This window comes from Pseudorasbora parva, chromosome 7 (assembly GCF_024679245.1).
Source record: "Pseudorasbora parva isolate DD20220531a chromosome 7, ASM2467924v1, whole genome shotgun sequence".
Taxonomy (NCBI): Eukaryota; Metazoa; Chordata; class Actinopteri; order Cypriniformes; family Gobionidae; genus Pseudorasbora; species Pseudorasbora parva.
The window spans coordinates 26,687,939-26,715,466 of NC_090178.1; the positions used below are offsets into that span (position 1 = coordinate 26,687,939).

General features: G+C 38.7%; 1 protein-coding gene and 1 long non-coding RNA gene across 2 annotated transcripts; both read left to right on the forward strand.

Moving 5' to 3' along the window:
- The first annotated feature begins 8,692 nt into the window (after positions 1-8,692).
- On the forward strand, positions 8,693-9,806 carry LOC137083921 (uncharacterized). The gene is made up of 3 exons (XM_067449859.1): positions 8,693-8,759; positions 9,026-9,340; positions 9,475-9,806. The coding sequence occupies exons 1-3, from the start codon at positions 8,699-8,701 to the stop codon at positions 9,804-9,806; spliced, it is 708 nt and encodes a 235-aa protein (XP_067305960.1). The 5' UTR covers positions 8,693-8,698.
- Positions 9,807-10,060: 254 nt separating this feature from the next.
- LOC137083113 (uncharacterized) lies at positions 10,061-14,102 on the forward strand. The gene is made up of 5 exons (XR_010906456.1): positions 10,061-10,208; positions 13,006-13,101; positions 13,427-13,455; positions 13,705-13,773; positions 13,980-14,102. It is a non-coding gene; the product is annotated as an uncharacterized lncRNA (long non-coding RNA).
- Positions 14,103-27,528: the final 13,426 nt, after the last annotated feature.

Below are 27,528 nucleotides of genomic sequence, written 5' to 3' on the forward strand. Positions count from 1 at the left end.
GCTCGTGTGAATGCCCGTCCGGGCCGTGCTGGCTTCGAGAATGCCTAGCTGGCTTATTTGTGAAGCAATGGCGCCCTCTAGTGGAGAAACTAGGGACGACACGTGCAGGTTCACCATTACGAGAGAAAGGGTATTTCCCTACATTGAGAGGGTATCTCGCTGTGACGAATTCATTTGATTCGTTAGATTTATTGTGTTTTTTGTGTTTCTGTGTGTGTTGTGTTTTCTGGGAAACACTGGGGCCGAAGCCTTTATTATTTGGGTGAGGGGAACACAGTATGTGCGGTGTGGTTACACTGCTTTTGAACTTTTCCTCACGACAATCCCCTTGAACAGGGGGGAACACACATTGTCCACTAAACACATGGGCTGGGCAGCCACGGGAGGGGGACACCCTACAGCAGGAACCTTCCGTCCTTTGGACAGGGGTTCTGGGGCAGGAAGAAAGCCCAGAAAACTTTTTTCGAGGCTTTTCCTTGACCTGATTAAAATTACGTCCCGGGACCGGGGGGTTAGGCAAACGCACAGGGGGCGCCTGGCGTGGGACCGTCTTCCTGGGAAGATACAATATGAAGGCCTCGTGCTCCTTCTTGTCGTCGCATCGTTGTTGCATCATAGCAACTGCGGGGCCAAAGAGAGCCCGGCCGGGCTCTACCGGGGCGCCTGCGATACGTTTCTTTTCGCTATCCGGGAGACCAGACAGGTTGAGCCAGAGCGAGCGCTCTCCTACCATGGAAAGCGCCATAGAGCGCCCGCAGGTTTGGACGACCTGACGAGCATTACGGAGAACGAAGTCGTTAACCGTGATGATCTCCTTCCACAGTGCAGGAGAGGGAGAAGATTTTACCGTCCAACACTTTACCCAACACTTTACCGTCATAAATATCCCTCTCCTGGTCGGTGGCGCTCTGTGGAGCCGGCCATTTAATGTTGAGACGAGCGGCCGCTCGCTCACACACATCCAGGAGGATGGATTGAGGCAAGGCCGCGGGGGCGCTAGCCTGGGGAATAACAGAGGGCGGGATGGCCTCCTCGTCCTCCGAAATTTCAAGAAGGCCCGCGTCGTCGTAATCACCGGACCCGGCAAGATCGTCGGCGAGCGGGAGGTTACCCGTGAAGATGTCCTCTTCGGGGAACTCAGGATTGGGCTGGTCAGCCAAAACAAGAGCCGTCGCGCCCCGGGAGGTCCCCGGGAGGTCCCCGGTAGCGCGCTGTCGTCACCGTGTTCCATATCCGAGTACGACAAGTCGAGCTCGCCACACTGAGTAGCGGCAACTTTAAGGCGGTGTCGCAGGAGTTTCTTAGGCAGTACCAGGCAGTAACTGCAGTTCTCCGGGTTCTCTATTGCCTCCTCTGCGTGCTTGAGGCCCAAGCAGACCACACAGAAAGGGTGAAAATCCTTAGCGGCGATAAGAGACCCACACGTGGCCAGGCAGGCCCGTAATAGGCTAGACACAGAAGGAGAAGACTGAGAGAGCGACATACCCGCGAAAAACTCAGAAAGGTCCGTGGCGGCAGCCGTGGAACAGGAAGACGGACGAGAGCGCGAGCGGCTCCGAATGCAGACACAGAATGTGGCAGAATAGAACTGTCACGCCCGGTGGAGGCTGATCTGGCGATATTTCCTCCTGCAGACAATAAGTGAGCAGCGCAAATCTAACCGAACTGTGTCAGTGCAGAGATCACGAGAAGCGAATGTCAACTGATGTACAGTAGCGTATGCAGCCCATATATGCCCGCTGGTAAGGGGTGGGGCCTTACTGGGCATTGGCTGCGCGCTCCTGCCTGTCTTGTCAGACTTGGTGCAATTGGATGCTTCTGCAGAGGTCAGGTACGGATGCCCTTCCCATAGGTGGATCTCGAAACGAGATGATGAAAGAGAACTCACAAAAGATCAACGTCTAATGATGTTAGAATTTGACGTTGTATAAACGTTACCATCATGATGTTGTGTGGACGATGTGTTTCGGTCATCATACCTCATGACTAAATGTCAGAATTTGACATCAATATGATGTTGGCTTGAGATGTTGGCTCATCGGTGGATTTTGGTTAGTAAATACCACAACCTAAAAGTAACAAAATATCAACGTCTAATAATATTAGAATTTAACGTAATGTGAACGTTACCATTGTGACGTTGTGTGGACGTTGGATTTTGGTTGCTTACAACACAACCTAAAACTAACAAAATATCAACGTCTAGTGATGTTAGAATTTGACGTTGTGTGGACGTTACCATTGTGACGTTGGCTTGACGTTGAATTTTGGTTACTTACAACACAACCTAAAAACAACTGAATATCAACGTCAGCTGACGTTGGTACTGGACGTCAAATTAACGTTGGCATTAGACATTGAGCTGACGTAGAATTTTGGTCACTGATGTAACAACAACGACTGTGAGTTTGATGTCTCAGGGAATAATTAACTCAAAAGGGATTTAATATTCAATATTAATGAATTTATGAATATAATTTGCTAGTAGTTCATAACGTATTAAAATTTTCCGAAAGGGAAAAATGTTTAATTAAATACAAGTAACCCTTTACGGAATTGCTTGAAATTATCTTACTAAGTTTGTCCTGCAAATTAGTTATAGACTTTCAAATCAATTCTCAATAAGGGATTACTGCTTTACGAGCGCATAAGAATCATTAACTTTACTGATCAGGAAAAAGTCAATATTTCAAATGGTCGTACAAGTTACTTTACTAAAATAGTAGCATAAGCAGTTAGGTAACGTTAGATCGTAAGTTTCATTGACTTCGTGTATGTGGAAGAATAAAAGATTCAACTCATTAAATGTCTTTTGGAGGTTTAATAAACACAGACTAAAAATAACACTACAATTCACACAGAAAGTACATACTAAATATGCATAAAGAGAGTAGAAATATAGATAGTAAACGAAAGAGAGAGAGAGAGAGAGAGAGAGAGAGAGAGAGAGAGAGAGAGAGAGAGAGAGAGAGAGAGAGAGAGAAACAGCTTCCACTTTCAGTTTATCACACACAGAGGCCTCAAGAAGTTAACTTGTCCCAACGGGAAATGGCACAACCCTTTTAAGAGCAGTTTGGATTTTAGAAATAAGAATACTTGCTTTAGTTTTGGCTTCTCGTGTGTGTGCGTGTATTCTGAGTTTAAATGTCCTGCGTGTCCGGCGGTTCTTTCCGAGGTCGGTGTGGAGCGGCTGGTAGCTTGAAGTGTGCTGATTTCTCCTCCCTGAAGAATATGCCCTCGGGGTTGCTAGGAAGTTGGATGCGATGCAGAGGCGAAGAGCGGCAGGAAGAAGAGAAGAGAAAAGGAAGAGCTGGGGCCTGCTGGCCCAATAGTGTGTGTGGGCCTCGGTTTCTGGTCCCACACAGCACATGGCTCTGTGTATGGAGGCCCTCCCTGCTTGGAGGGACGTGTTGGTTCAGCCAGAGAGAGAAGAGAGAGCGGGAGGGCATCCGAGCACCTCCCTTTTTAAGGTCTGGGAGTAGTCCCACCCTCCTGGGTTAGACTCAACCAATGAGATTGTTGGGATCTCCAAGCGGGAAATTCCTCTGGAGATTTTATGGCTCTTTGTTTCAAGCTTGAATCAGTGGGTCTCTGACCATTCATACTCTAATAAATGCAACAAACACACACTGTATTTTCTGAATAAGTGATATACATGGAAGTGTAAGTCTTGAAGTGAGCATTAATTTGATAGGAGACATGACATATATGAGGTTACCTGAACTAGTAAGTTGTTAAGACAAAGACAAAAAGATGCAAAATACCAAACAGAAGAAACATTTTAAAAGACAGTTATGTGTTTACATACAATGTCCTGGGGTGTATGTTCATTTATAGATGGTTGTCTATAATTTGAGGCAAAAGCGTGTGTTTTACAAGCTTTAACTCTGGACTTTTCGTGTGGCCAAATTCTTTTGGGCCGTAAAACGTCTTATCAGATGGTTTTGCAGGGTAACGGAGAATCTTTCTCTGTTGTGTTGGGGGAAGGTCTGTTACTAAGCACAAAGCATTCAAAACATATTTGTTAAATGTAACTGGCGATTGTGTGTTTGATTCGCCTGAGTCGCTACACTGACGTCGCTACCAAAATATAACTAAATATCAATGTCTTATGACGTTGTGTGCCTGCTGGGCAACTTGAGTTGTTTCTCTTAGTAGGATGGAAATAATCTGTTATTTATCGAAACACATTTAATTCTATAAAGAAAGTGATCAAAGAAAGCTCTTTGCAATCGTTGGAACAGCACACACTGGAGCTGTCAATCAAACAGCAAGAGATTATCAGTGATGCGTTTATCAGTGACTCACGTTTTATTCAACAATTTATATGCATTCCGGGCATTTGTGGACACCTTATTCCTAATAAGCTGTAATACACTGTCGGCAGAAAACATTCTCACAGGGCAAACTTACTGGATCTCTGAAGTCACTCAAACATACATGAGGTGGAGCGACAGCGCTGAAGCCATGACATCTCTTTTTTAGAATCATCTAATGTTCAATGAAAACTCTTCAATGAAAACACTTACAAGTGTTAAAAACGGATTGTGTAACAACAGGAACTATTGTTGTATGTTCTGTTGTAGAGGGGGCCCAGAGAGGAGGGTGCACACCCGGGGTAACCACATGTAAAGAATGTGTGTATGGGGCTCACAAGTTTATTAAAGAAGAGTCAAGTTAGTGTGAGATGTCTGTCTTTATTTTATAGAAAAAGACACATAAAACAGATTGTGTTTTACAACCATAAAGAAATGGTGACCAATTTATATGAATGTGATTCTCTCACTATTGAGATTGTCTGTTTTTCTGCACTAATTATATAGTTATGTTGATATATATAAGGTTTAAACCTTATATCAACATAATTAAAATTTTCTGTTCATCCTGAAGATCCTTTTCACCTTCACCTGTCCGATAATTGCTACACTTGATTAAAAAAACAAAACAAAGAAAACAAAGGCAAGAGCCAACCTCCATCTCTTCATTTCATCTCTTCTTGTGACCTCTTTTCCTCAGTCTCACTATCTATATTTCCATCCATCTCTCAATCTATATGTTTATCTATTTCTCAACCTTTCCTCTCTGTCTGTCTTTGTCTGTCTGTCTGCCTGTCTATCTTGCAATGGCCACCAAACATAAACTGGATTCACGGGATCTCCACTACCAAGAGGGCAGACGCATGGCTGTTGAACTGAAACATGACCACATTCTACCTGAAGCCGAGATTAGAGTTTTTATATACCTCTATCATTTTGTACATGGACATATGGCATCCTTTCTATGTATGATGTTCTCAATATAATCCATAATCCCACGTTCATAATGAACAACGTGTTATGGTTATTGTGTTATTGCAAACTGTGTATGCTGGTGAGAAAGATAATGTTGTAACTAAGCTTATTTTGTAGATGGCTTATGTCTGTTGAAACATTCCTGTGGTGACCTAATGTCAGTGCTTCAGCCCTGACAGTTGTGCCTTACACTGCCAATACCTTACACCTTATCACTGACAAGCGCACATTCACAGAAAAAAAGGCAACGGGATGCTTCTGGTAAGAGACAATTAACTCAAAATTCGGGGGAATAATTTTATTTGTATTTTTTTAAATAGAAATTTGGGTTTAATTAAATTTAAAATTAATTGTAAAAGATAAAACCATAGAGGAAGTCTGAGTTCTGTGGTCACCGTGGTCAAGATATTCTGGGAGAATTGAAATCACTTTTTGTGATCTCATACAAGTCATTGTATGATATTCCAGAGACTCTATTTCATTTATGAAATGCTGGAGGGCGAACAAAGGAATAAAACCTCTAAAAATAAAAAATAAAATAAAAAAGTTTAATTTGTATGCTTCCTCAGAAGGGAAGCAAGACATTTGATTCATTGAGAGAATTACAATTAATGTAAGAGAATAATAAAAATAAAACAACAAAGGACTGTGATGCTTTCTGTGTGACTGGGATTGAGATGAGGTAAAAATACAGATTGTTTTAAAATAAGTTTAGAATAAATTTTGGAATTATAGTACAAATTTGAATACTTTATTGAAGTAATATGTATGAGAGCAGGGAGCAGGTGGGGAAAAGTCTAAAGGTGGAGGTTTTGATATGAAGAGAAGAGGAATGAAGGCAGCAAGACAGCATACATGTGTATGAATGAGAAGAAACCAAATGGAACGGTGAGATTACAGGGAAAAGAGAAGTAGGGGAAGAAGTGTGTGCAGGCAGGTTGAAGCAGGTGAAGAAAAGTGTCAGGTCTGTTGATTGTTAAAAGAGCACCAGCAAGAATGAAAGGAAAGGTGTACAGGACAGTTAGTGAGACCACCGATGTTGTATGGTTTGGAGACAGTTGCACTAAGGAAAAGACAGGAGGAAGAGAGGAAGACCAAAAAGAAGGCTTATGGAAGAAGGACATGAAGGTAATTGGTCTGAGAAAACAGGATGCAGGCAAATGGACTAGATGGAGGAAGATGCCGAAAAGAAAAGAAGATTAAAGTAATATGAAAAACATTGTTCTTGGTAAAATTATGACAGTTTTGGAGTTTTAATTGACAAAACATTAAATACTGAACATTGAAAATTTACTTTAAAGGAAATCCTAATTATGGAAAGATTTTGATAAAGAATTGGGTATTGAATATGATTAAACAATAATGTCACAAGAGAAAGATGAGTGAACGAGCTCATTGAATGTGATACAAATAGATAATTATGTTGTTTTGATAAAGTTTTCAACATTAATACATTTAGATTTACGTTCATAAGAACATCGGTTTATGACACCCTTAACGGAATGCATAGTTGATATAAAAAATTGGATGAGTAATTTCCTACAACTTAATAAAAAATAAAAAAAATTATTTGGACAAAAAAACCTCCACAAGTAGTAACCTAGATTATACTGTCTAACACTTTATGGCTGCTCGGTCAATTCCTCGTTGTCAGTTGGAAACTTGGGTGTGTTCTTTGAAACAAATCTCTCATTTGAAAGCCACGTTTCTAGCATCTGTAAAACAGCATTCTATTCTATGTGGCATTAATTATTACTATTTTATTTATATGCTTTATTACTGTAAATGAGATTGTGTATTGTGAACTCGCTTCAGTCCACAGGAGGTCTGAGCAGAGCGAGGAGAAGGCTGATTGACTTTGAATGCAACGTAAATACTGCATTTTTCAACTCATGCAGATAAAGAACCTCTAAACTGGCAATTCCGGCAGTCTTTATTCATCACACAACACAACAAAGAGGGGTAGCCGAGTCATAGTAATAGAGACACGTAAGCCCAAATTGGCTAAATATTATTAAATAATAATAATAAATATCTAATAATATTGGTTGACATTGACATGTTTGCGGCCTTGAGTCTGTCCCCACATGTAGTGGTATTACTTTAACTGAACTTTGTTTGTGATTGTGTTTTAGATTTTGTTTTACCCTCGGTGTTGTCTGTTTTAACCTAGCGCTTTGGCCAACAGCTGTTGTTTTAAAATGTGCTTTATAAATAAATGTGATTATTTATATTCTCATTTATAATGAGAGACTTGGTTCTGCTGTTTTGACCTTTAGTTATTCATTAGAGGTCAGTCGAGTGAGACATGCAGTAATGACAGTGAGAGCACATTAGAGCCTGAACCAGTGTGTGTGCCGCTCCATCACCCAAGAGAAACATTTTTGATTTTTGATGCTACTTATTTTTCTAACTTCTTTTCTTTGACACTAAAGTCTGATTGACATGTGATTCTGTCAGAGAACCAGCAACACACACTTAGACACTTTTAACATGATGCTTAAAGGTTAGATCAATCTGACCTCGATATCACCTGCTGTAGAACAGAGTGCTTCCAAATTAATTTGAGGATAGCAAATTATTTGGATAATAAATTAATATTGTGTTTAACTTTTTATTAAACATGCTGAAAGTATGCTGTTACAAACTGAAAAGATACAAAGTCATGCAGCAGCCCACTTAAAGAAAGAAGAGGAACTGCTGTCAGAATGTGTGAGAGTTCACAGCTATCATTCTAAAGTGGTTTCAGAGATAAGTCACATGCTGTAGGATGAACCATGCATTGTGAGTTCTCACACTCTATATTAACATGTTTCCAAACCTCAACATTGTGTTCACACCACTGGAAATACTATAACAACATATTATAAAGAGTAGACAACCATTAGGACTGAGAAAAAAGAACAGGACATGAACACAACTACTTTAGTCACAATACACAATTAACAGCCAATGAGCTTGAAGCTCATTATAATAAATATATTCCTGATTTTAACTATTTTAAATGTGAAAGCAATTGTAGTTGATGTGGGTTTGTGATGTGAGTTTGGTGTGAAGTACTAACTAGAAAACAAGTGCAGTACACAAACTGTGATAAAAAAGCATGGTGATTTCATAAAATAATAATAACTTTCAATTATACTCAAAGATGCACCTTTTAAAATTGCAGTCATGAGTTTCAGTGGCCCCTCGCTAAGAACAAACCAAACAGCTTTAAACAACATATATTTATAGACGTTTGTTTATTGTGCATCAGTATAGTGTCAGTAAAGTCTGACGTTTGTATCATAGTGTCAGCACTAAACAATCAGTTGGTCAGATCAGAGGAAGTTAACAACTCCAGGAGGGGCTGATGATGTTTAAAGAAAGAACTATATAACGAAAAGAAAGACTGACAGAAACAAAACATGGCTGATTGGTGTTATATGTGTCTCCTGCGACTGATCATTCTCTGTCTATTTCTGACAGGTAAAGAAATATGTATATATAGTCAATAAGACATATGCAAGATCTGTATAATGTGAACCACCATCTGTCATCAAAATAATTGAATTACTTTAGTATAGAGAATGGCAGAGAGTTAGATTGAGTGTACATGGTTTTATCTTGCTGAAATTCTGTGTCATGTAGGCTATTTTTTGTTTTGTTTTTCATAATCAAGAAAATATTCCCTGTATGTCATTAATTGTTAAATAAGGAACCATATTATTTTACTGTTTTATATTAATATGTAGGTTCCAGTGAAGCAAACATAACTGATGTGTTCAGCACTTCTGGTGAAAATGTCCGTCTGCCCTGTAATAATGCTCTTTCTGACTGCACATCAACTACATGGATCTATAACAGAGATTCACCGGCAGTTGAACTGACTGCTGAAGGGATAAAGAAGAATGACATAGAGAGACGAGAGAGACTGAGTGTGGGGTCTGACTGCTCTCTGAACATCAAGAACGTCACTCAAGAAGATTATGGGCTTTACACCTGCAGACAATATGTGAATGGACAACAACAAGGAGCTGATGCAAATGTTCATCTGCATTTTCTTCATGGTCAGTGTTTCTGTAAATTAGTATTGAATGAATGAATTATTATTATTATTATGTTCAATTTCAAAAGAAAACCTCTCTTTGAATTATTTACTGTAAAGCCTGAATCTGTCATGTGATTTCTGTCTTATTTTCAGTTTCAGTCTCTTCATCCTCCTCACAGTCTGAGATCAGATCCGGCAGATCTGTGACTCTCTCCTGTCAGTTGTATTCATATAGTTTCCCTTGTGATACTTTGGTCCGTACTGAGAGAATTCAGCTGATGTGGGTGAATCAGGCTAATGTTAATCTGATGACAGACTCCAGATATCAGATATTATTCTCCTCAACACACTGTAACAGCACTCTGACTACAAGACTCCTGAATGAAGATCACAACAGAGAGTGGAGATGTCAGCTTACTCAGTACAATCGACTGAAGACCTCAGCCACAATTACTGTCAAGGATTCAGGTAAAAATAACATTTAATCTATTTAAGAAGACTTTCTGATACAGAGACATGACATGATGATTAATGTCATTCATTCAGGACAAACTAAAGGTTTATGGGCTTCAGCTCACTGTGTTTCAATTTCATTTAAATGTAAATTTAATTGTTTAATTTGATTATATGGTAACATCTCTCTTCTCAACATTTGCACAGTAAATAATAATGATTAAACAAACATGTATGTGATGTAATTATTGATTGTCCTGCATATGAACATTGATCTTCTGCAGCTCCAGTCGATTCATCAACACTGATTCCAGCAGATCCAGACGATTCATCAACACTGATTCCAGCAGATCCAGACGATTCATCATCACTGATTCCAGACAGCAGCTCAAACTCTGAGAAATCAAACCAAACTACAGCAGCTCCAACACAAGGTACAGGATCAGTCACACAGCATTACTCTCTCATTTCAGTGGTTCGATCTGGCTCTCACAAACTTTTTCCCTTACGAAAGGAAAATATATTTACCATATATATTGTAAATATATGGAATAATATATTGATGGTATTATAAAATATATTATATATTCATGTAATATATTGCAAAATATACAAATGATTGCTGCTTTCTATATATTGCAGTATATTGGAAAATATAAATATTAAATCCAATAAATGTGAATATATTACCTAATGTATTTAGGTAGATATTTTCCAATATATGGCAATATATTTTTGTTTTGTACGGGTTATCATCACACATATCTGGAAAGTAACCTTTTTTTCAGAGCTTTAATATCTAAATATAACATGAGCAAAGAGCCCATTCAAGCCCATTTCTATTCTGTCGAAATCACGACACCAACCAGAAACATTGGGGCAGGCTTTACACGATGACGACAGTGCCATGACGGTGAAGCAGATTTTGTACATAACACAGATGGATGTCGCTATGGAACATCACTCATTCGAATCAGCTTTTGCGTCTGGTTTAAGTGATTTAAACGTTTAATTTTTTTCGTTAAAACCCGAGCAAAGAACAACACTTGGCTACCAGATGTGGATTACACATCTTTGATGGGGAGTGTGATCATGTGCTGGCCTTTCTCTGCTTATTTCTTCAGACTAGATCTGGTAATCATGCCCATAATGTCAATAATTGTAAACAAATAACTAGCGTAACTATGCTCAAGTCTGAAAATGTCCTATCACATCTGAAATTACTGAATAAAGTTTGTGTGACACAATTTTCCAAAGACTCAATATTATTTTATTTTCAAAATATTGCAAATCTCGTTCTAATCGCAATACAAATGCCTTACAACAGGGGCAAATGCAATCAGAGCTTGATGTTTTCTGTTCGACCGTTAATCCGAGATGTTTCAGTCAGTCTGAGATGATATTAGGTGTTACAGATTTGGCAAAAATTTGATGGAATGGCGGTGGACACCAGCTATTATATTTATTTTACAACAACAGTAAAAGTCGTCAGAAGCCATTGCAACATCTTCCTTAAAAACACAAACAGAGAATTGCTGTCTCAGATGTTTCTCCGTCGCTCTGCATACGTTCTCGTCCGTATGTGACGCCCCTTTGGAAATGATTTGTCTATGAAGCTTTGCCAGACCAAAACTCAGTTACTGAGAATGATCTGGTTTTAACCAGGCTAGTCAAGGGTTACTCTTTTAACACAACTCAACTACAATTTAATCTAATATAAGTTTAATGATTTTATCTACAAGTTTGTTTAGTACAAAAGTACTAAACAAAATATAGTTTTGGTCAAAAATAATAACCTCAAAATATGTTTTTCTTTATAAAATCAGCAAGTGCCTATTTCAAGGGATCTGAGAGGAAGCAGGTAAACACTGGTGGAATTGGTGATGTTACAACTCTCTCCATTACAACCATACCCGGTCTCCCCCTACACATATTTCAAAGCCCATTTTGTGCATATCGAACGTTTCTACGTTAGGCCCCACATCCTTTGTTAGACATGGATCATAAGTCATGACTGTGGTGTCTATATAAATCTCTCAAAATAATCAATCATCAGAAAAAAACAGAAAAATTGTAACATATACGAGGCATGATGTGTGTATAGATGTAATTTATTATCAGCTGCTCTAAAATCTACAAATAGGAATTATTCAGCTGAAGTCATCTCAGCATTTGAGATAATAGTCGCAATATCTAAATATAACAGTCAGCCATTCAGAACATTACCGTATCTCTAATGCTGAGGTGACTTCAGCTGCACACAGACATGTAATTGAAACACAGCAAGGCGTTTATCTTGGTCTTACCCATTTCAGTGCTTTACAGTGCCAGTTATAGTTATATCTATTCTTTTGTTGAGAAAGTACAGCTTTTCAAAAACCTTGTGACAACAGCAGTTAAAATAAATCTGTTACTAAATATGTTAAATATGTTTGTAAAAGGATTGCTTATAACATCCTATTTTTGTTCAGTCAATTAGTATTTTTGAATTTACATAAATGGCACTTCTGAACTAAAATCCATCCTGGCATCAACTACAGAGACAGTCATTGAATCTCAAGTTGTGTGAATAATTCATATTTGTATATTTTAGAGCAGCTGATAATAAACTTTGACTCTTATGTTTTGTCTCGTGTACGCATCACCAAAACCATCAACATGAAAACGAATGAGCTACTGTTATGTGAAAAGTTTAATAATCAGATAAATGAGACATCAGACTCATCCAGTTGTAAATATCTCTGTCATGGACACACACATACTAAATAAACATATGAGTGTGCAGATGACTTTCAACATGTTAAAATAACTGTTCTCGCTCTTTTGTTTCATTCAAACACAACTGCCACCATCTTGTGTTATTGATTATAGTGAATATTAATGTAATATTGCAGCAGTGTTCATCTTGTTATTTAGCTGATTATTTTTTACATTGTATAGACTATTATTTGTAATGGTGTTTGACCGCCCTATTGGCAGCTGTAAACTAAGCAATAAAGGTTTTGTTAACATATCATTCACAAATATTCATTTTTTTATCATTATAAATAAGTATGGTATTAAATGTCTAATTAACCAGGTGTGGTTATTATATCATACTGTAATTTAGGGTGAATTCTGGGTGATTCGGACACTTTTCCCAAGTCATCTCAATGCCAAAAAGTGTCCCAATTACCTTGAATTCACCCTACTGTAATATACAGTAGACGTTCTGAATGTGTCCCTCTACAGTCTCTCCCTCAGTGTTTGTGATTGTTGGTGTTGTTGCTGCATTGGCTGTTCTTCTCACGGCTGTTATTCTATCGGCGATTCGTAAAAAAAAACCTGGTGAGTTTTAGTTCCTCTTATTTTATTACAACAGACAAAAAGTTCAAGAAATCTTATGTCAGGTTCAGTTTTATCATAGAAATTTAGAAAGATATGATGATAAAGATGTTGAAGTGATTGGTTTGAACTATGGTTTGTAAGATTTTACAGATTTCAAAATTATGTAATTTTAACATAATTCCTTTAATAAGTGAAACGGAATCAATTAACAAGACAAAGTAATTATTTTTTCTAGATACTTTTAACTTGCATTGCAGACATCATGTGTTTTGTTTTTCTGTCTTCATCAAGTATTTCTATAACATGAGGCACCGTTATTTTTCAGATAACAGAAGCGGGACTGATGATTCTGTGGTAAGTGCCGTAGACATGTGAAGCTGATCCATGAGCTGGTATTGTATTGTGTCCATAATCACTGCTCCAGTTTGAACTGTCCCTGTAAAATGTGTAGTTTTTAGTCTGTAAAAGCATCAGCTAAACGTATTAGTGTACAAATTTTGTATTGTTTCTTGTCTAAATGTCACAGATAAATATAGTGGAACCATTTATGCAACATTTCAGGTATTTCATAATAACTTGGTTCACCATGTCTTGGTTGTTTAGGAGCAGAAAGATGATGTGACTTATACTGAGGTTGTCACGTACAAAAAAGACAAAGACAAAGAGAACAAGGTGAGTAAAAACTTCACAATTTTCCTAAACTTTCTAATCATTGTCCACTAATGCCATTCATCTTCCCTCAACATAATAGTTTGTAGGCTTTACTGAAATCAGTTTTATTCTGAAATGCAGTTCTTCTTCAAGTTAAAGAAAGAGGCTGTAATATCTGTGGGTTGAAACTCAAACCTTGTGTGACAATATCTGTGATGTTCATTCAGGTTCATGTTGATGTTGATGATAAAGTGACTTACGCTTCCGTCAGATGAGAACCGGCTGGACCTCAGGACGACTGCAGTCAACTTTATGCCTCTGTGAACAAGAACAGTCACAAATGAGAAAAACAGGCAATGCGTATAAATAGTACGAGTGTGCAATGTCGTGGAATGTATACGCCAAAACTCATTTTGGCGTGTCTATGGCACGCTATTTTTCGTGTGCATGTGACACGCATTTTATGACGTATTATACATACAAACCCCCCACCCCACCACCCCAGACCTACCCAAGAGCATGTCATATATACGCCATAAAGTGCGTATCATATGCACGCGAAAAACAGCGTATCATATGCACGCCAAAATGAGTTTACATTCCACGACATTGCACAATCGTATTATTTATACGTATTTATGTGTGATCGGGTTGAAAGACCTGGTGATATGATTCATAGAGGAATTAAAAACTTTACAGATTTTTTCTTATATCATTCTCATTAAATCGTCAATTGTGTTGATTGATTACGTTTGTTTTAATTATGAAAAGCAAAGCAAATGATAATTTAATCATCAACAATAGGATTAGTTTTTTTTTTTAATTGAACCGTTTGAGCAGCTTTCAGAAATGCTTGTAATATTAGATTGTATTTGTCAATAATAAATGTATGATATGAAGTTGCTTGTCAAACACATATATTTACAGTGTTATGTATTTTCAATATATATGCAATGGAGTTTGAGTTTGTTCAAATCTGTTTCTGTTGTGTAGAATGCACTGAGGTCAGAATTGTTTTTTTTTAATTCTAAATATAATGCACCATAACTGTTTTAAGACTCAAGCTACACTGAAAACATCCTCTCATTAGTGACTGATGCAGATGCTCAGAAATTATTTACCACCTATAAAAAATTTTTTTTAAATATAAAATATCCAAAAAAAACGACTTGCACAGTGTCATATTTCATGCAGTCGTGTACTTACATTATCCCAAAAGTTACCAAGGATTTGTAAATCCAGAGAAAATCCAAATTGAAATAATGGCTTGTCCCTTGTCATTGTTGCCTATCAATGACGTAATATCTGCTCTATCCTTGGTTTCCACTTGTAGAAACCATGGCAACACACGTGGACAAGTGGTGGTTAGCATCTAGCATCATCATGGATCACGATTATTCATTGGTGAGTACAGAAAATCAAACAGAAAAGTAGATCAACTGAGGCAAGCAGGCTTTGGAACAAATGGAGAAATAAAACAAGGGTCAATTTCGGCGTGTCGTTTTCGAGATGGAGAGAGCTTTGTGACAAACTTGGACTTGACAGAGGGGTGTTTTAATAGACAGTATTTTAAATGAAGTTTTATTTAACAAAGTTGAGCCCTCCCTTGGACATCACACCAAATACCAGGGCCGTGCACAGACATTTTGAGGGGCAGTGGCCCAAACCAAAAAAGGAGCACTATAAGGGGGTTGAGTATCATCCTAATATAGAGAATGAATACAATTGTTAGGCTTTAGTACTAATTACATTTATGTTGTTTTAATTATTCTTCCAAAAAGTTGATTCTGGGCTAATTTGATCTCTTTTCTATTTTTATTTTTTATTGGAGATTTAAGTAGCAAATAAGAATCATTTATTGAATATATTTTGAGACAAAGGTCTTGTTTATGATTTATGTAAATCATACGCAACAGTTTTTTAATAACAGATTGTTATTTTATTCATCAAAATAAACAGAAAATAATGCAAACGTTGCTAGATATTTTGATATTCAAAGTATGAACTTTTTTTTTTAAATAATCATATTTTTCTTAGGGTATGCTTTAGCCCCATTGTAGGCTACCCTGATACAACTCATATCTATAATAGCCTTTATTACCTTTTTTTAAAATTGTTTATACAATTAATATGGTCTAAATAAAATATCATAAACATGACATATGTTATAGATACAAGTGTAAACTCACAAAAATGTATTATAATCGGAAATCTATTTTACAGGAGTTAAATAGCCTAGTGACAAACTGTCAGCTATTCAGTATACAGTATATGACGATTTATCCGCTGGCATGCTGGAGCTTTTAATCTATGTTTGAACTGTTGAAAGAAACAAACTAATAATTCCGCGGATCAACCACTGTCTGTAATGTAGACTGTAGTTTGTGATTTACCCGTTAATGGGACCTGGAACTGTCGTCTCCACAGAGAGCGGACCCCGCTGCAGATTGTGAGCGATGCTGCGGAGGGAGCGGGAAAACACGGAACGGATTAGCGGAATTAGTGGATTTTTAGCGGAACAGAGCGCTTTTATTACACTTTTATGGGAATCCTCTGAGGGTGAGGGAAGGAAGGGGGCAAGAGGGGCACCTTAGCTGATGAGGGCAAAGGGGCAGTGGCTCTAGCCACTGGGCCACCCCCCTGTGCACGGCCCTGCCAAATACGTATAAAATATTGTTGATATGTTTTTGATTTGCTAAAAAAAGTCAACTGGTCAAGCTCTTTGTTTCATGCTGTGGTTTCATGTTGTGAAACCACAACATGTTGTGTTTTTTCGTTGTTGTGTTGTTTCGGCTGAAGAGTGTATATGCTGGAAACTCTGTCAGTGATAGAGTCAACCTCTATATAGTGTACTATTGGAAATGACAGCCATTTGTTGTTGTGTCTGAAATCATAGTGGACTTTATCAAGCATTCATTCAATCCCATAATGCTTCACAATAATGAGTGTAATGAGTGTACAAACGTACAATCAACTGATACACTATGGAGAATACCCATAATGCACTGTGAGGGCCATGGCGTCCATGACAGATTTTTAAATAATTTCATGAGATATTCTTGATTGCTTTAGTTGCAAACAAATTTTTACTCTTAAAGGCTCCATTCAGAGTCTAAATTCCAAAGATTATTTACAACAACAACATATATATTGCCATTATGGATCGGGCATCTTTGAATAACACGTTTGACTTAAGAATAATTCCACAAGAGCATATTTATATTTACACTAAGCAATAGTTGAGGGCCACTGGTAGGCCAGTGTACAGTAGTACAGTGGGGGAAGTTTGGTCTGGTTGGTCAGTTTGAATGTCTCAGGGTTTCAGTCACATGGTCAAGGGATTGATAAAAGAAGATTGCAACTGTTGCTTGGGGGTCTTTTTCTGACGCTGTCTTTTTCTCTGGCTGTCTCTTCTATAGGGCCTTCTTTGGCTCTTCTCTTTGCTCTCTTCTCTTTTTCTCAGTTTTCTACCATCACGCTGATAACGTTTCTTTAGTCGTTCGGCAACCCTGTAGTCAGAACCACTGTAGGCGATCCACCCTGCCAGTGTCAGTGAAATGCATCTGAATATTGTGTCAACAGTCAGTTGGTCAGATTAGAGGAAGTTAACAACCACACGAAGGGCTGATGATGTTGAAGAACTAAAGAAAAGAAAAACTGAAAGAAAGAAACAGAACATGGCTGATCGGTGTCATATGTGTCTGCTGCGACTGATCATTCTCTGTCCACTTTTGACAGGTAAAAATATAATCTATATATGCTCTATACAATGTTATGAACGATCTGTGTAATGTGAAGATCCTAATTAGTTGAATTCATTGAATTATTCTACAGTATAAAGTCTGACTGAGAGACAGAGTTTTTATTATTTATTCTTAATGGAATTCATGTTGTGATTAGAGGTGTTGATCAAACGTCTAATGATATGATGCATCGATGCCACATACAAAATATCGATATGAGGTACCAGGGGTGTAGCACCAAATGTTGGCCCCCGGTCACAGAACCAAAGGGGTGGGCCCCTATAAACTATGTCATTTTAATGTATGTTAATATTATGGATTATCAATATATGTGGGCCCCCCTCGCCGAGGGCGCGTTACTCAGTTCCACTATTGACCCCTGTCCGACGCCCCTGTGAGGTACCTTTATTTTGACAACCTCACATAGCGTTCGCATTTCCGCAAAAGCTTGCATTTTAGGTTTCTCACTATACAGTCAACCAGTATGGAAGCTTATGTGTAGCAAATTTCACACGCACGTCAATCCTCTGTAAGTGCAGACATTGTGAAAATAAGAGATTCATTGTATTAATATTCACTAATATAGTGGCATTTTGTGAGATTGCTTTCATTGAATGAGTGACAGCTTTTAGTGATTATAAAGGGAATGCTCTTTGCATGCTGTCTAGGCTTCAACACACTGACCCATCCGCATATGTAGGATTCACTCGTTGAAATGTGATGACTGACAGTTATAAAAATTCATGTCGAAATCAGGCTCACAAAAATGTCAGGAAAACACGATTCCTGGCTGCATGTCATTATCCATTGATCCCTGAATCTTTGGTAAGTTGTAAGGACCACTATATCGAGCCCAACCTTTAGTTTAAACAGATAATCATTTGCTCTACACTCCAACTGAAAGTTTTCTATTTCTATTTCTATTTCTATTTCCTCCAGACACACAGCAGCTCTTCTGTGTTTCGGGCGTGTTTCGGCAGGAAAGTGACGATGCATTCCCTCTATTTGCAATTGTAATGGCAAAATAATTAACTCCGTCGCTTTACTGAATAAGAGACAAACATTAGCCAATTATCTTTATAAAGGCTTATTTCTTGCAAGAAAGAGCCACAGTCAACACAGTCATCAGTGCCTGCATCGAGTGTGAACTGAAGACATAACGGAAGTCACAATCTCTAGTACCCCCATTGTCAAAACTATCCCTCTCAGTGGTTTTCCCAACACGATCACATGGTAATGCGTATCAATACTCTTGGGTAGGATAGGGTGGTGGGGTGGGTGGTTCATGCATATAATACGCCATAAAGTGTGTATCATCTGCACGTGAAAAACAGTGCACCATATGCACGCCAAAACTCATTTTGGCTTATACATTCCACGAGATTACACACTCGTACTTTTTATACACATTTTCGTGAGATCCGGCTGAGTTTTCCACACATGGTAAGAGTGTTAAGCCTAGTTCACCCTGCCCGATTTTTGCCTCGATTTTGGCTTTTTGTTTTGTGAAATTGCCGACAAATGCCCGAGATCATAGGCAAAACGGTGCTCGTGCATGCGAGTGACAATCATGCAGTGTGAATGATCAAAGATGCGATTCAAATGCTCATTGATGCTCATTCAAACTCTGTGTGAAATCAGGCCTGCAGTCTCCCTCTCAGAAACTGAAGCTTTCACGCCTCGATCGCCCCCCGGTGACCGGTCCCAGTATAGCCGCCCCTCTGTGTTTTCTAATGGACACGAGGCAAACTAAACTATAAAATTGCACCTCAAATATTTTTTTCCCAAAGTTATTTATGTCATTGAAGGCAGTTATCATCACAATGATTTTATTTCAAGTGTTCGTTTTTAAAATAAGTTTAGTTTTAGTAAGTTATTTGGATGCTATAAAAATGCGTCATGATTGACAGCGGAGATCGACGTCTTCTCTGAGTGAAGTTCTCACTGAGGCACTAACGGACTTTTTTCGGGATTTTTGGGAGCAGATTGGAGCTTTAGCTTTAATTTCTACATTTCCATAACTGTTTATTTCACACCAACATAATTAATTGTTCTGCATCTGTGAAAGTGCAGCGGGCTTTTGATATCGCAAATGTACTTCCTGCTCTCTACTGCGCAACTCCGGTGCTGAAATCGCTACTGCGCAGACTCGGTCCCAAGATGTCAGCACTGTGCAGGCCGTCTAAAAGCTTCAAATCTGGCAAGCAGAAACAGATGATGTCGAGTCGTCCAAATTCTTCTTTACGGCCTATGTGTGAAATGTGTTCTGACTGAAAATGACTCCGGCGATGACCGACAGCCAATGAAAGAGTGAGATACAGAGCTGCAGGCGGTTCAGGGAGGAGTTATAGACCAGATCATCCGTATTTTTATAGATATATTTACAATTCTATCAAACAGAAACAAAGGCCAAACATTTGCACATCCAGCCACAGCAGCAGCACATTACAAAAATATTTATTCACCTCAAACTCTCTTTGCAGAACACAATCCTGGCTCCCTCTGTCTCTCCAACAATTATCTCCGCCATAATCTTTTTTCTTTTTCTCCACAAATCAGCGCACATACAATTTGAAGCAAACTTTGAGCAGTTTATCATTTTTAATAACAATTCCAAGTCTTGTGCGAGAACTCCAGTCTGACGCACGTGTGATCTCGCGTTGTTTATTTGTCACATCACACGTGTAGTTGGGAAACGTAGTTTGCACACCGGAGAGAGAGAGAGAATTGTCTGCGATTCTTCCCCCTGTACAGTCCTGCAGTGTGAACCCCTCTGTCGCCGATCCATCGTGCAGTGTGAACACAGCAGTGACTGAATGATACCCCAGTCATGCAGTGTGAAAAGAACAGTGACCCGACGAGTTTGAAAATCGTGCAGTCTGAACAAGGCTTTCAACACAGCACAGAAGTGTCCTGCATGGCAGAGACCTCCTGTATGAATACAAACACACTCTAAATAATCAATATTCTTCATCACTAATTACAATCTTTCCACAACACAATATACAAAATGGCAATGCATTTCAGTAGCCTATTTAAATTTTGCATACCATGTCAAAAACGGAACATCAAACAACACGAACTCAACCTATATAAACTCAGTTTAACATAACTCAACATCAGGACCAGACAAGGAAGGAATGAACACGAGGGAACTAAATACACACACTGATGCCGGACTAATGACGGGAATAGGTGATACAGATAACAAGACACAGCTGACAGAAACTAATGGGGGACTCGGAAAGTGGCGGGAAACAGAACACAGGAACGTGATCAAACTGAAACCAGGAACTACATGAGAAACAGATGAACAAACACAGACATGTGACACACTAGTTTTAACAGATCATTTAAATATATTTTTAATGCTTTATAAGTTGCAAAATTTAATTTAAAATGAATTACAGAAATGATTAGATGTGTTTAACATGTTCAAGCTAAAATTTTAGCAAAATTATCATTTAAATGTTATTTTTCTAAACAAACTTATTTATTATTTATTTTCAATCTTTTTTATTGCTATTTAACAAGACATAGTTATACATTCAATGAAAAATAAGAGATCACAAATTGTCTCATTATAAACCCCTTTTAGAACCCTCCCACCCCGAATTATACATGCAATATAAAAGCAAAAAAAAAAAAAATAATAATAATAATAATAATAAAAAAAATAAAAAAACAACAACAAAAAAAAACATGCGTAATAGACATAAATAGCGATATGAAAATAAACAATCCTCTCTCTAGTATCTGTCCTTCCTCTTTCCAATAGAAGTCAGTTATTGTGTATTGGCACTATATAGTATCCGGAGAACAGAGTAAACCTTTTATGTGGTCTAAAACAGGTTCCCAAGTCTTATGAAAAGTTTTGAGAGATCCTGAAAGCAAAAATCTTAGCTTCTCAAGCCTTATACAGTTAAAGATTTCTTGAATCCACCTATCATGCGATGGAGGGGTGACATGTTTCCATTTAAGAAGAATGGCTCGTCTGGCTAAAATAGTAGTGAAGGCGATAACCTGGCGAGATGAGAGAGTTAAGCCGGGTCTCAAGGAGATGCCAAAAAGAGCAGTCAAGGGGTTTGGGTCCAAATCTATGTTAAGAGCATTATTAAGCGTGTCAAAGACATTGGACCAGAAGTCTGTCAACCGAGGACAGCTCCAGAACATGTGAGTGTGGTTGGCAGGAGACTGCTTGCAACGATGGCAAGCATCACTCCTGTCTGGAAATTTTTTTGCCAGCTTGGCATTAGTTAGATGAGCCCGGTGCAGCACTTTGCACTGTAATAGGCCATGTCTGGCACATATAGAAGAGGAATGAACTAACTTTAAAATGTTGAACCACTGATCATCTGTGATAGAGATACCTAGGTCATTCTCCCACGATTCTCTCAGAGAAACAGTGGGGTCCACATTAAGTGAACTTATTAAGTTGTAAATAACTGAAATTAGATGCTTCTGGCCTGCTCTTAGAGCGAGAAAATTATCAAGAGGGCATTCAGGAGGACGGTTGGGAAAGTGGGGAAACAACTTCTGAACAAAGTGTCTAATCTGAAAGAACCGAAACAAATGACTATTGGGCAGACTGTATTTAGCAGACAAAAATAAAAAGGATGCAAACCGCCCATCATCATACAAGTCATTGAGCTCGACAAGTCCATTTACTGACCAAATTCGGAAAGCGGGATCAGAGCAAGATGGGGAGAAGAAGTAATTATTTAAGATAGGTGTGTGAATAGATGCTCTGTGTAAGCCAAAATGTTTCCTAAACTGGACCCAAATTTTGATCGTGCTTGAGACGACTGGATTAGCTGAAATTCTACTAATAGCTAAGGGGAGTTGGAAACAAATAACAGAATATAAAGTGCCTTTTGTTGAGGCAATCTCTGAATGGACCCAAGGGGGGCATATATCAGCATGGGCAGAATTGTTCCAATAAAGGATCTTATAAATATTACAGGCCCAGTAATATTGTTGGAAGTTGGGAAGTGCAAGTCCTCCTTTAGATTTAGGCAGTTGAAGACATGATTTCTTAAGTCGCGTTGGCTTGTTTCCCCAAATAAATGAACGCAGAATACCATCAAACGTATTAAAAAAAGACTTATTTATGCAAATTGGAATATGTTGAAACAGATAAAGAAATTTGGGCAAAATAACCATTTTAACTAGATTAATGCGCCCTACAAGGGAGAGGGGAAGTGAAGTCCATCTAGACATATCTAACTTGGTTTTATCGACCAACGGTTGAAAATTTCGGACAAATAAATTGTTAAATGAATTTGTGAAAAACACCCCCAAGTATTTAAATCCCCCTGAAGCTATCTTAAAAGGAAAAGGAGAATACTGTATCTTACTGGCCTCAGAGTTGACAAACAATAGTTCACTCTTTTGCAAATTTATTTTGTAGCCAGAGAGGCAGCCAAATTTATCCAGGATATCTAATATTACCGGCAAGGAGGAGACAGGGTTAGAAATGTACAACAAAAGGTCATCGGCATAGAGAGAAAGTTTATGAACTAAACCATAACGTGATATACCTTCAAAGCCATTATGGCTACGCAGCCAAATAGCAAGAGGCTCAATAGCGAGATTAAAAAGTAAAGGGGAAAGGGGGCAACCCTGACGCGTCCCGCGCTGGAGAGAAAAAAGAGGTGAATGTAAGCCGTTAGTATGTACAGAAGCAACTGGTGATGAGTAAAGAAGCTGAATCCAAGAGATAAAATTGGAGTCAAACCCAAACTTTTCTAAAATAAAAAATAAATAAACCCATTCAACCCTATCAAAAGCCTTTTCGGCATCTAAAGACAGAATTATTTCTGGTGAGCCAGATGAGGGGGAGAAGAGAATGTTCATAAGCCTTCTAGTGTTAAAGAATGAATGTCTCCCTGGTGTAAAACCAGTCTGATCTGAGCAAATTAAAGATGGTAGTACCAACTGAAGGCGCGAGGATAAAATTTTGGCTAAAATCTTAAAATCAACATTGAGAAGGGAAATTGGTCTGTAACTGCCACAAGAGGTGGGGTCTTTATCTTTCTTGAGAAGCAGGGAAATGGAAGCCTCACATAACGTTGGAGGGAGGTGTTCTTCCTTGAAAGAGTCATTATACAGCCTTGCTAAGATCGGGGTTAGTGAGGATGCAAAAGATTTGTAAAACTCAGTTGTATAGCCATCTGGGCCAGGGGACTTTCCAGATTGCATAGATTTAATCGCCTCTTTTATCTCTGCCTCAGTGATTGGACCACCTAAATTATTGGCAGGGCCTTCATCATTTTTTGGAAAAGTTAACGAGCTGAGACACTCAAAGCTTGCCGAAGGACTTGAGGAGCTCTCTGAAGTATATAATGTAGAATAGTAATCTAAAAATATAGAATTAATTCCCATCTGATCTGATACCAGTTCACCTGCTGTCGATTTGACTTTCGCAATCCACCTAGAAGCACTAGCCATGCGAGCCTGATGAGCCAATAATTTCCCCGCTTTGTCACCATGCTCAAAAAAACGTTGCCTACATTGTCTAAGTTTCCTCGCTGTTATATTTGTCATCAGAAGGTCATATTCTGCATGCAAATGTACCCGTTTAGTATAAAGGGAATGAGAGGGTGAAATGGCATACAATGCATCTAATTTGAACAGATCATCTGCAATCGTAGACAGCCTAGATGTTTCAGTCTTTCTTAAATGAGAAACAAAGGAAATAACCTGCCCTCTAATAAAAGCCTTGAAAGCCTCCCAAAGAGTAAGACTACTGATATCTGGAGTCTGGTTAAGTTCAAAATATAGACTGATCTGCGAAGCAAACAAATTCTTTAAATTTGTTGTCTGATAATTTAGAGGAGTCAAATCTCCAGGTAGGAGGTGCAGGTCTATTAGGGGATAAAACCACATCAATAGATACGGGAGCATGGTCCGAAATTACTACTGTGTGATATTTACAAGTATCAACACAATTTAACAATTTGTTGTCCAAGAGGAAGAAATCAATCCTTGAAAATGTATGATGTACGTGTGAAAATTATGAAAAAACTTTATCTGAGGATGCTTAAATCTCCAGGGATCAGAGAGTCCCAGCTGAGAGGCATACTCTGATATTACTTTGGCTGATTTAGATAAGACAGATTGTTTAGGAGAAGATCTATCAAGTGAAACATCCTGGACCAAATTGAAATCACCCCCAATAATTATATGGTGATCATCAACATTTGGAAGGCTTGAAAAAAACGTAACAAAGAATTTGTCGTCGTCCCAGTTAGGAGCGTAAATTGAAATTAAAATGACTGGTACATTACAAAGTTTACCTGAGACCATCACAAAACGGCCATTAGGGTCAGAGATGGTATTGGTCTCTTCAAACATGACCTTCCTATGTATAATGATAGCAGCCCCACGGGATCTCTGAGAGAATTTGGAATGATACAAGTGACACATCCAGGCTCTCTTGATGCGTAGTAAATCTGTAGTTCGCAAGTGTGTTTCCTGCAGAAACATAATGTCAGTCTTTAGGTGCTGTAAATGCAATAACACCTTACCAGCCTTGACATTATTATTCAGTCCTTTGACATTCCATGAGACCAGACGTAGTCTCTGACCTGTCTTCATAGCGATACTAGCCATTTTACCAAATTAAAATCATAATGAATTCTGGTAAGGCCAATACTGAAGGAAAGTTGGATGAAGAGTGAGGAGGATGCAAAAAAAGAGGGAGAGGAAAATGAACAAAGGAAAAAAAAAAAAAAATTACAGGAAACACTGTGAAAAAACCCACCCAATAGAAAAACTTGACTTGACTGAGCACTCAGGCTCCACATCTTCTACCACTTTTATCTCTCTCTAGGTCAATCTCCCCATGTTATCAATAATTAGAGCATTCACACACACGTGTAAATAACCACACGAACTTCATCCTGTTGTTAGGACGCAAATGAGCTGCTGGTTTAGAATTTTATTAGAATTAGAATTATTAACAAAGCAAGGCACCTAGGTGAAACCTAAACAAAATAAGCAACCTTTTAAAGAGGCATACATTAAAAGTAAAATTAAACCTAAAATTAAAAGTTAACGTGGTCCCTTAACCAGTGGTCCAGTCTAGATCAATGACAGAACTTAAATAAACAGTAAAACTGTCATAATATAAGCCCAACACTGCATTAGTGTAAATGGAGCAAATGGCCCACTGTCAAATTAAAAGAAGAATCAACAAAGTCCTGTTGCATTAAATGATTAAAAATAATTCATTTAAAAAAAAATAATAATAAAAAAAAAAAAAATTAAACAAACTGCCAGCATCTACATATGAAACACGAACAAGATGTACAGCCCCTCAGTGAGCCATCCATTGAACTTAATGTGAAATATGAATTCAAAGTTAACATGACTGTTAAACCAATGGTCTGGTTCGGACCAGTCCCATAAAATATCTTAAAGTATACATGCGCACGTCTCATATACCAACAAAAGCACATTATATGCAGTAGGCCTATACATATTTGAGATGCGTATATGTTAAAGAGGAAAAAAAGCGTATGGAACTAATCTCATTCCAAAGGAAAGTCGGCCCGGACAGATGTCACGTACTCTTCAGCCTCATTCACCGATGAGAACGATCTTTTGCTCCCATCTCTGGTCCTGATGGATAGCCTCGCAGGGAATAGTAGGGTTGGTCTAAATCCCAGGTTGTACAGATCTGTCATCACCCGCCGATATTTAGACCGTTGTGCCATCACTTCAGGTGCATAGTCTTCATGTATGGCGATCGGGCTGCCTTGAAACAGCAACTTGCCTCTTTTAACTCGAGCCTCGCGGATAATCCACTCTTTTTGCTGATAGCGATGAAGCCGGATGATGACAGCGCGCGGCCTCTCTCCGGCCGCGGGTTTGCTGACGAGAGCCCTATGGGCCCGATCAATCTCCTGTGGAGAAGACAAAACATCCTCTCCCAAAACATCAACTAAGAGCTGAGAGAAAAAGGCAGAAGGACGGGGACCCTCAATCGATTCCGGTAGGCCAACAATGCGAATGTTATTGCGGCGGCTGCAAGATTCAAGATCCGAAACTTTAGCTAGTAGTTTAGCGTTGCTGTCAGACAGAGCGGTACAAGTAGCTTCCAGCGCAAGCATGCGTTGATCCAGAGCATTGGCATTTGTCTCAAGGGAGGCAATCTTGTAGGAATGGTCAGATACTGCAGTTTGAACGCAGTCGATCTTGGCCTCGAGTGACGATATAGTCGACTTAAATTCGGACGAGAGGGCCTGACGATGTTCATCCAGTAGTTTAGCAATCCCCGCCATATTGAGCTCGCAGGAATCGCTGTCAGCAATGTCCGATCTGGTTTCTTTTTTGCTTTGTTTACTCGATTTGGAGGTCAGGTTAACAGAAGATTATCAATTTAGTCCGTGTGGTCAGTTTAAAGCCGAAATAGGCTTTTAAAGTGGCTCAAGCGAAACAGTAAGCGGGAGATGTACGCAAACCAGTTCCTCCAGCTTGTATTTCCCAAAGCCTCATCAAGAGCACCTAATTAAAGAGAATAAAGTAATAAAACCTTTTGATATGTTTTGCTAAACATGACAATATATCATTAGAGGAAATTTCTGCTGCTGCCATGAGTTTCCAAAACCTGGCACACCTTGACGCCCTCGCTTTCATTCTGAAAGTGATTAGCTACGTGCTAAATCAGGCTAAGAACATCTGTGACAACTACCAGCTGCCTAGCAACACCATAGCAACCACTCAGAATACATTAGCAACCACCCAGAACACCCTAGCAACCACCTACCTACAACCTAGCAACAACCCACAATACCTTAGCAACTGCCTAGCAACAACCTAGCAATGACACAGATTACCCTAGCAACCACCTAACAACACCATAGCAACCACCCAGAACACCCTAGCAACCACCTACCTACAACCTAGCAACAACCCACAATACCTTAGCAACTGCCTAGCAACACCCTAGCAATGACAGTATTTCCCTACACTGTAAACCCTAATGTTGTCTTTACTTAAACAAATCAAGTAAACTTGACTAAATATT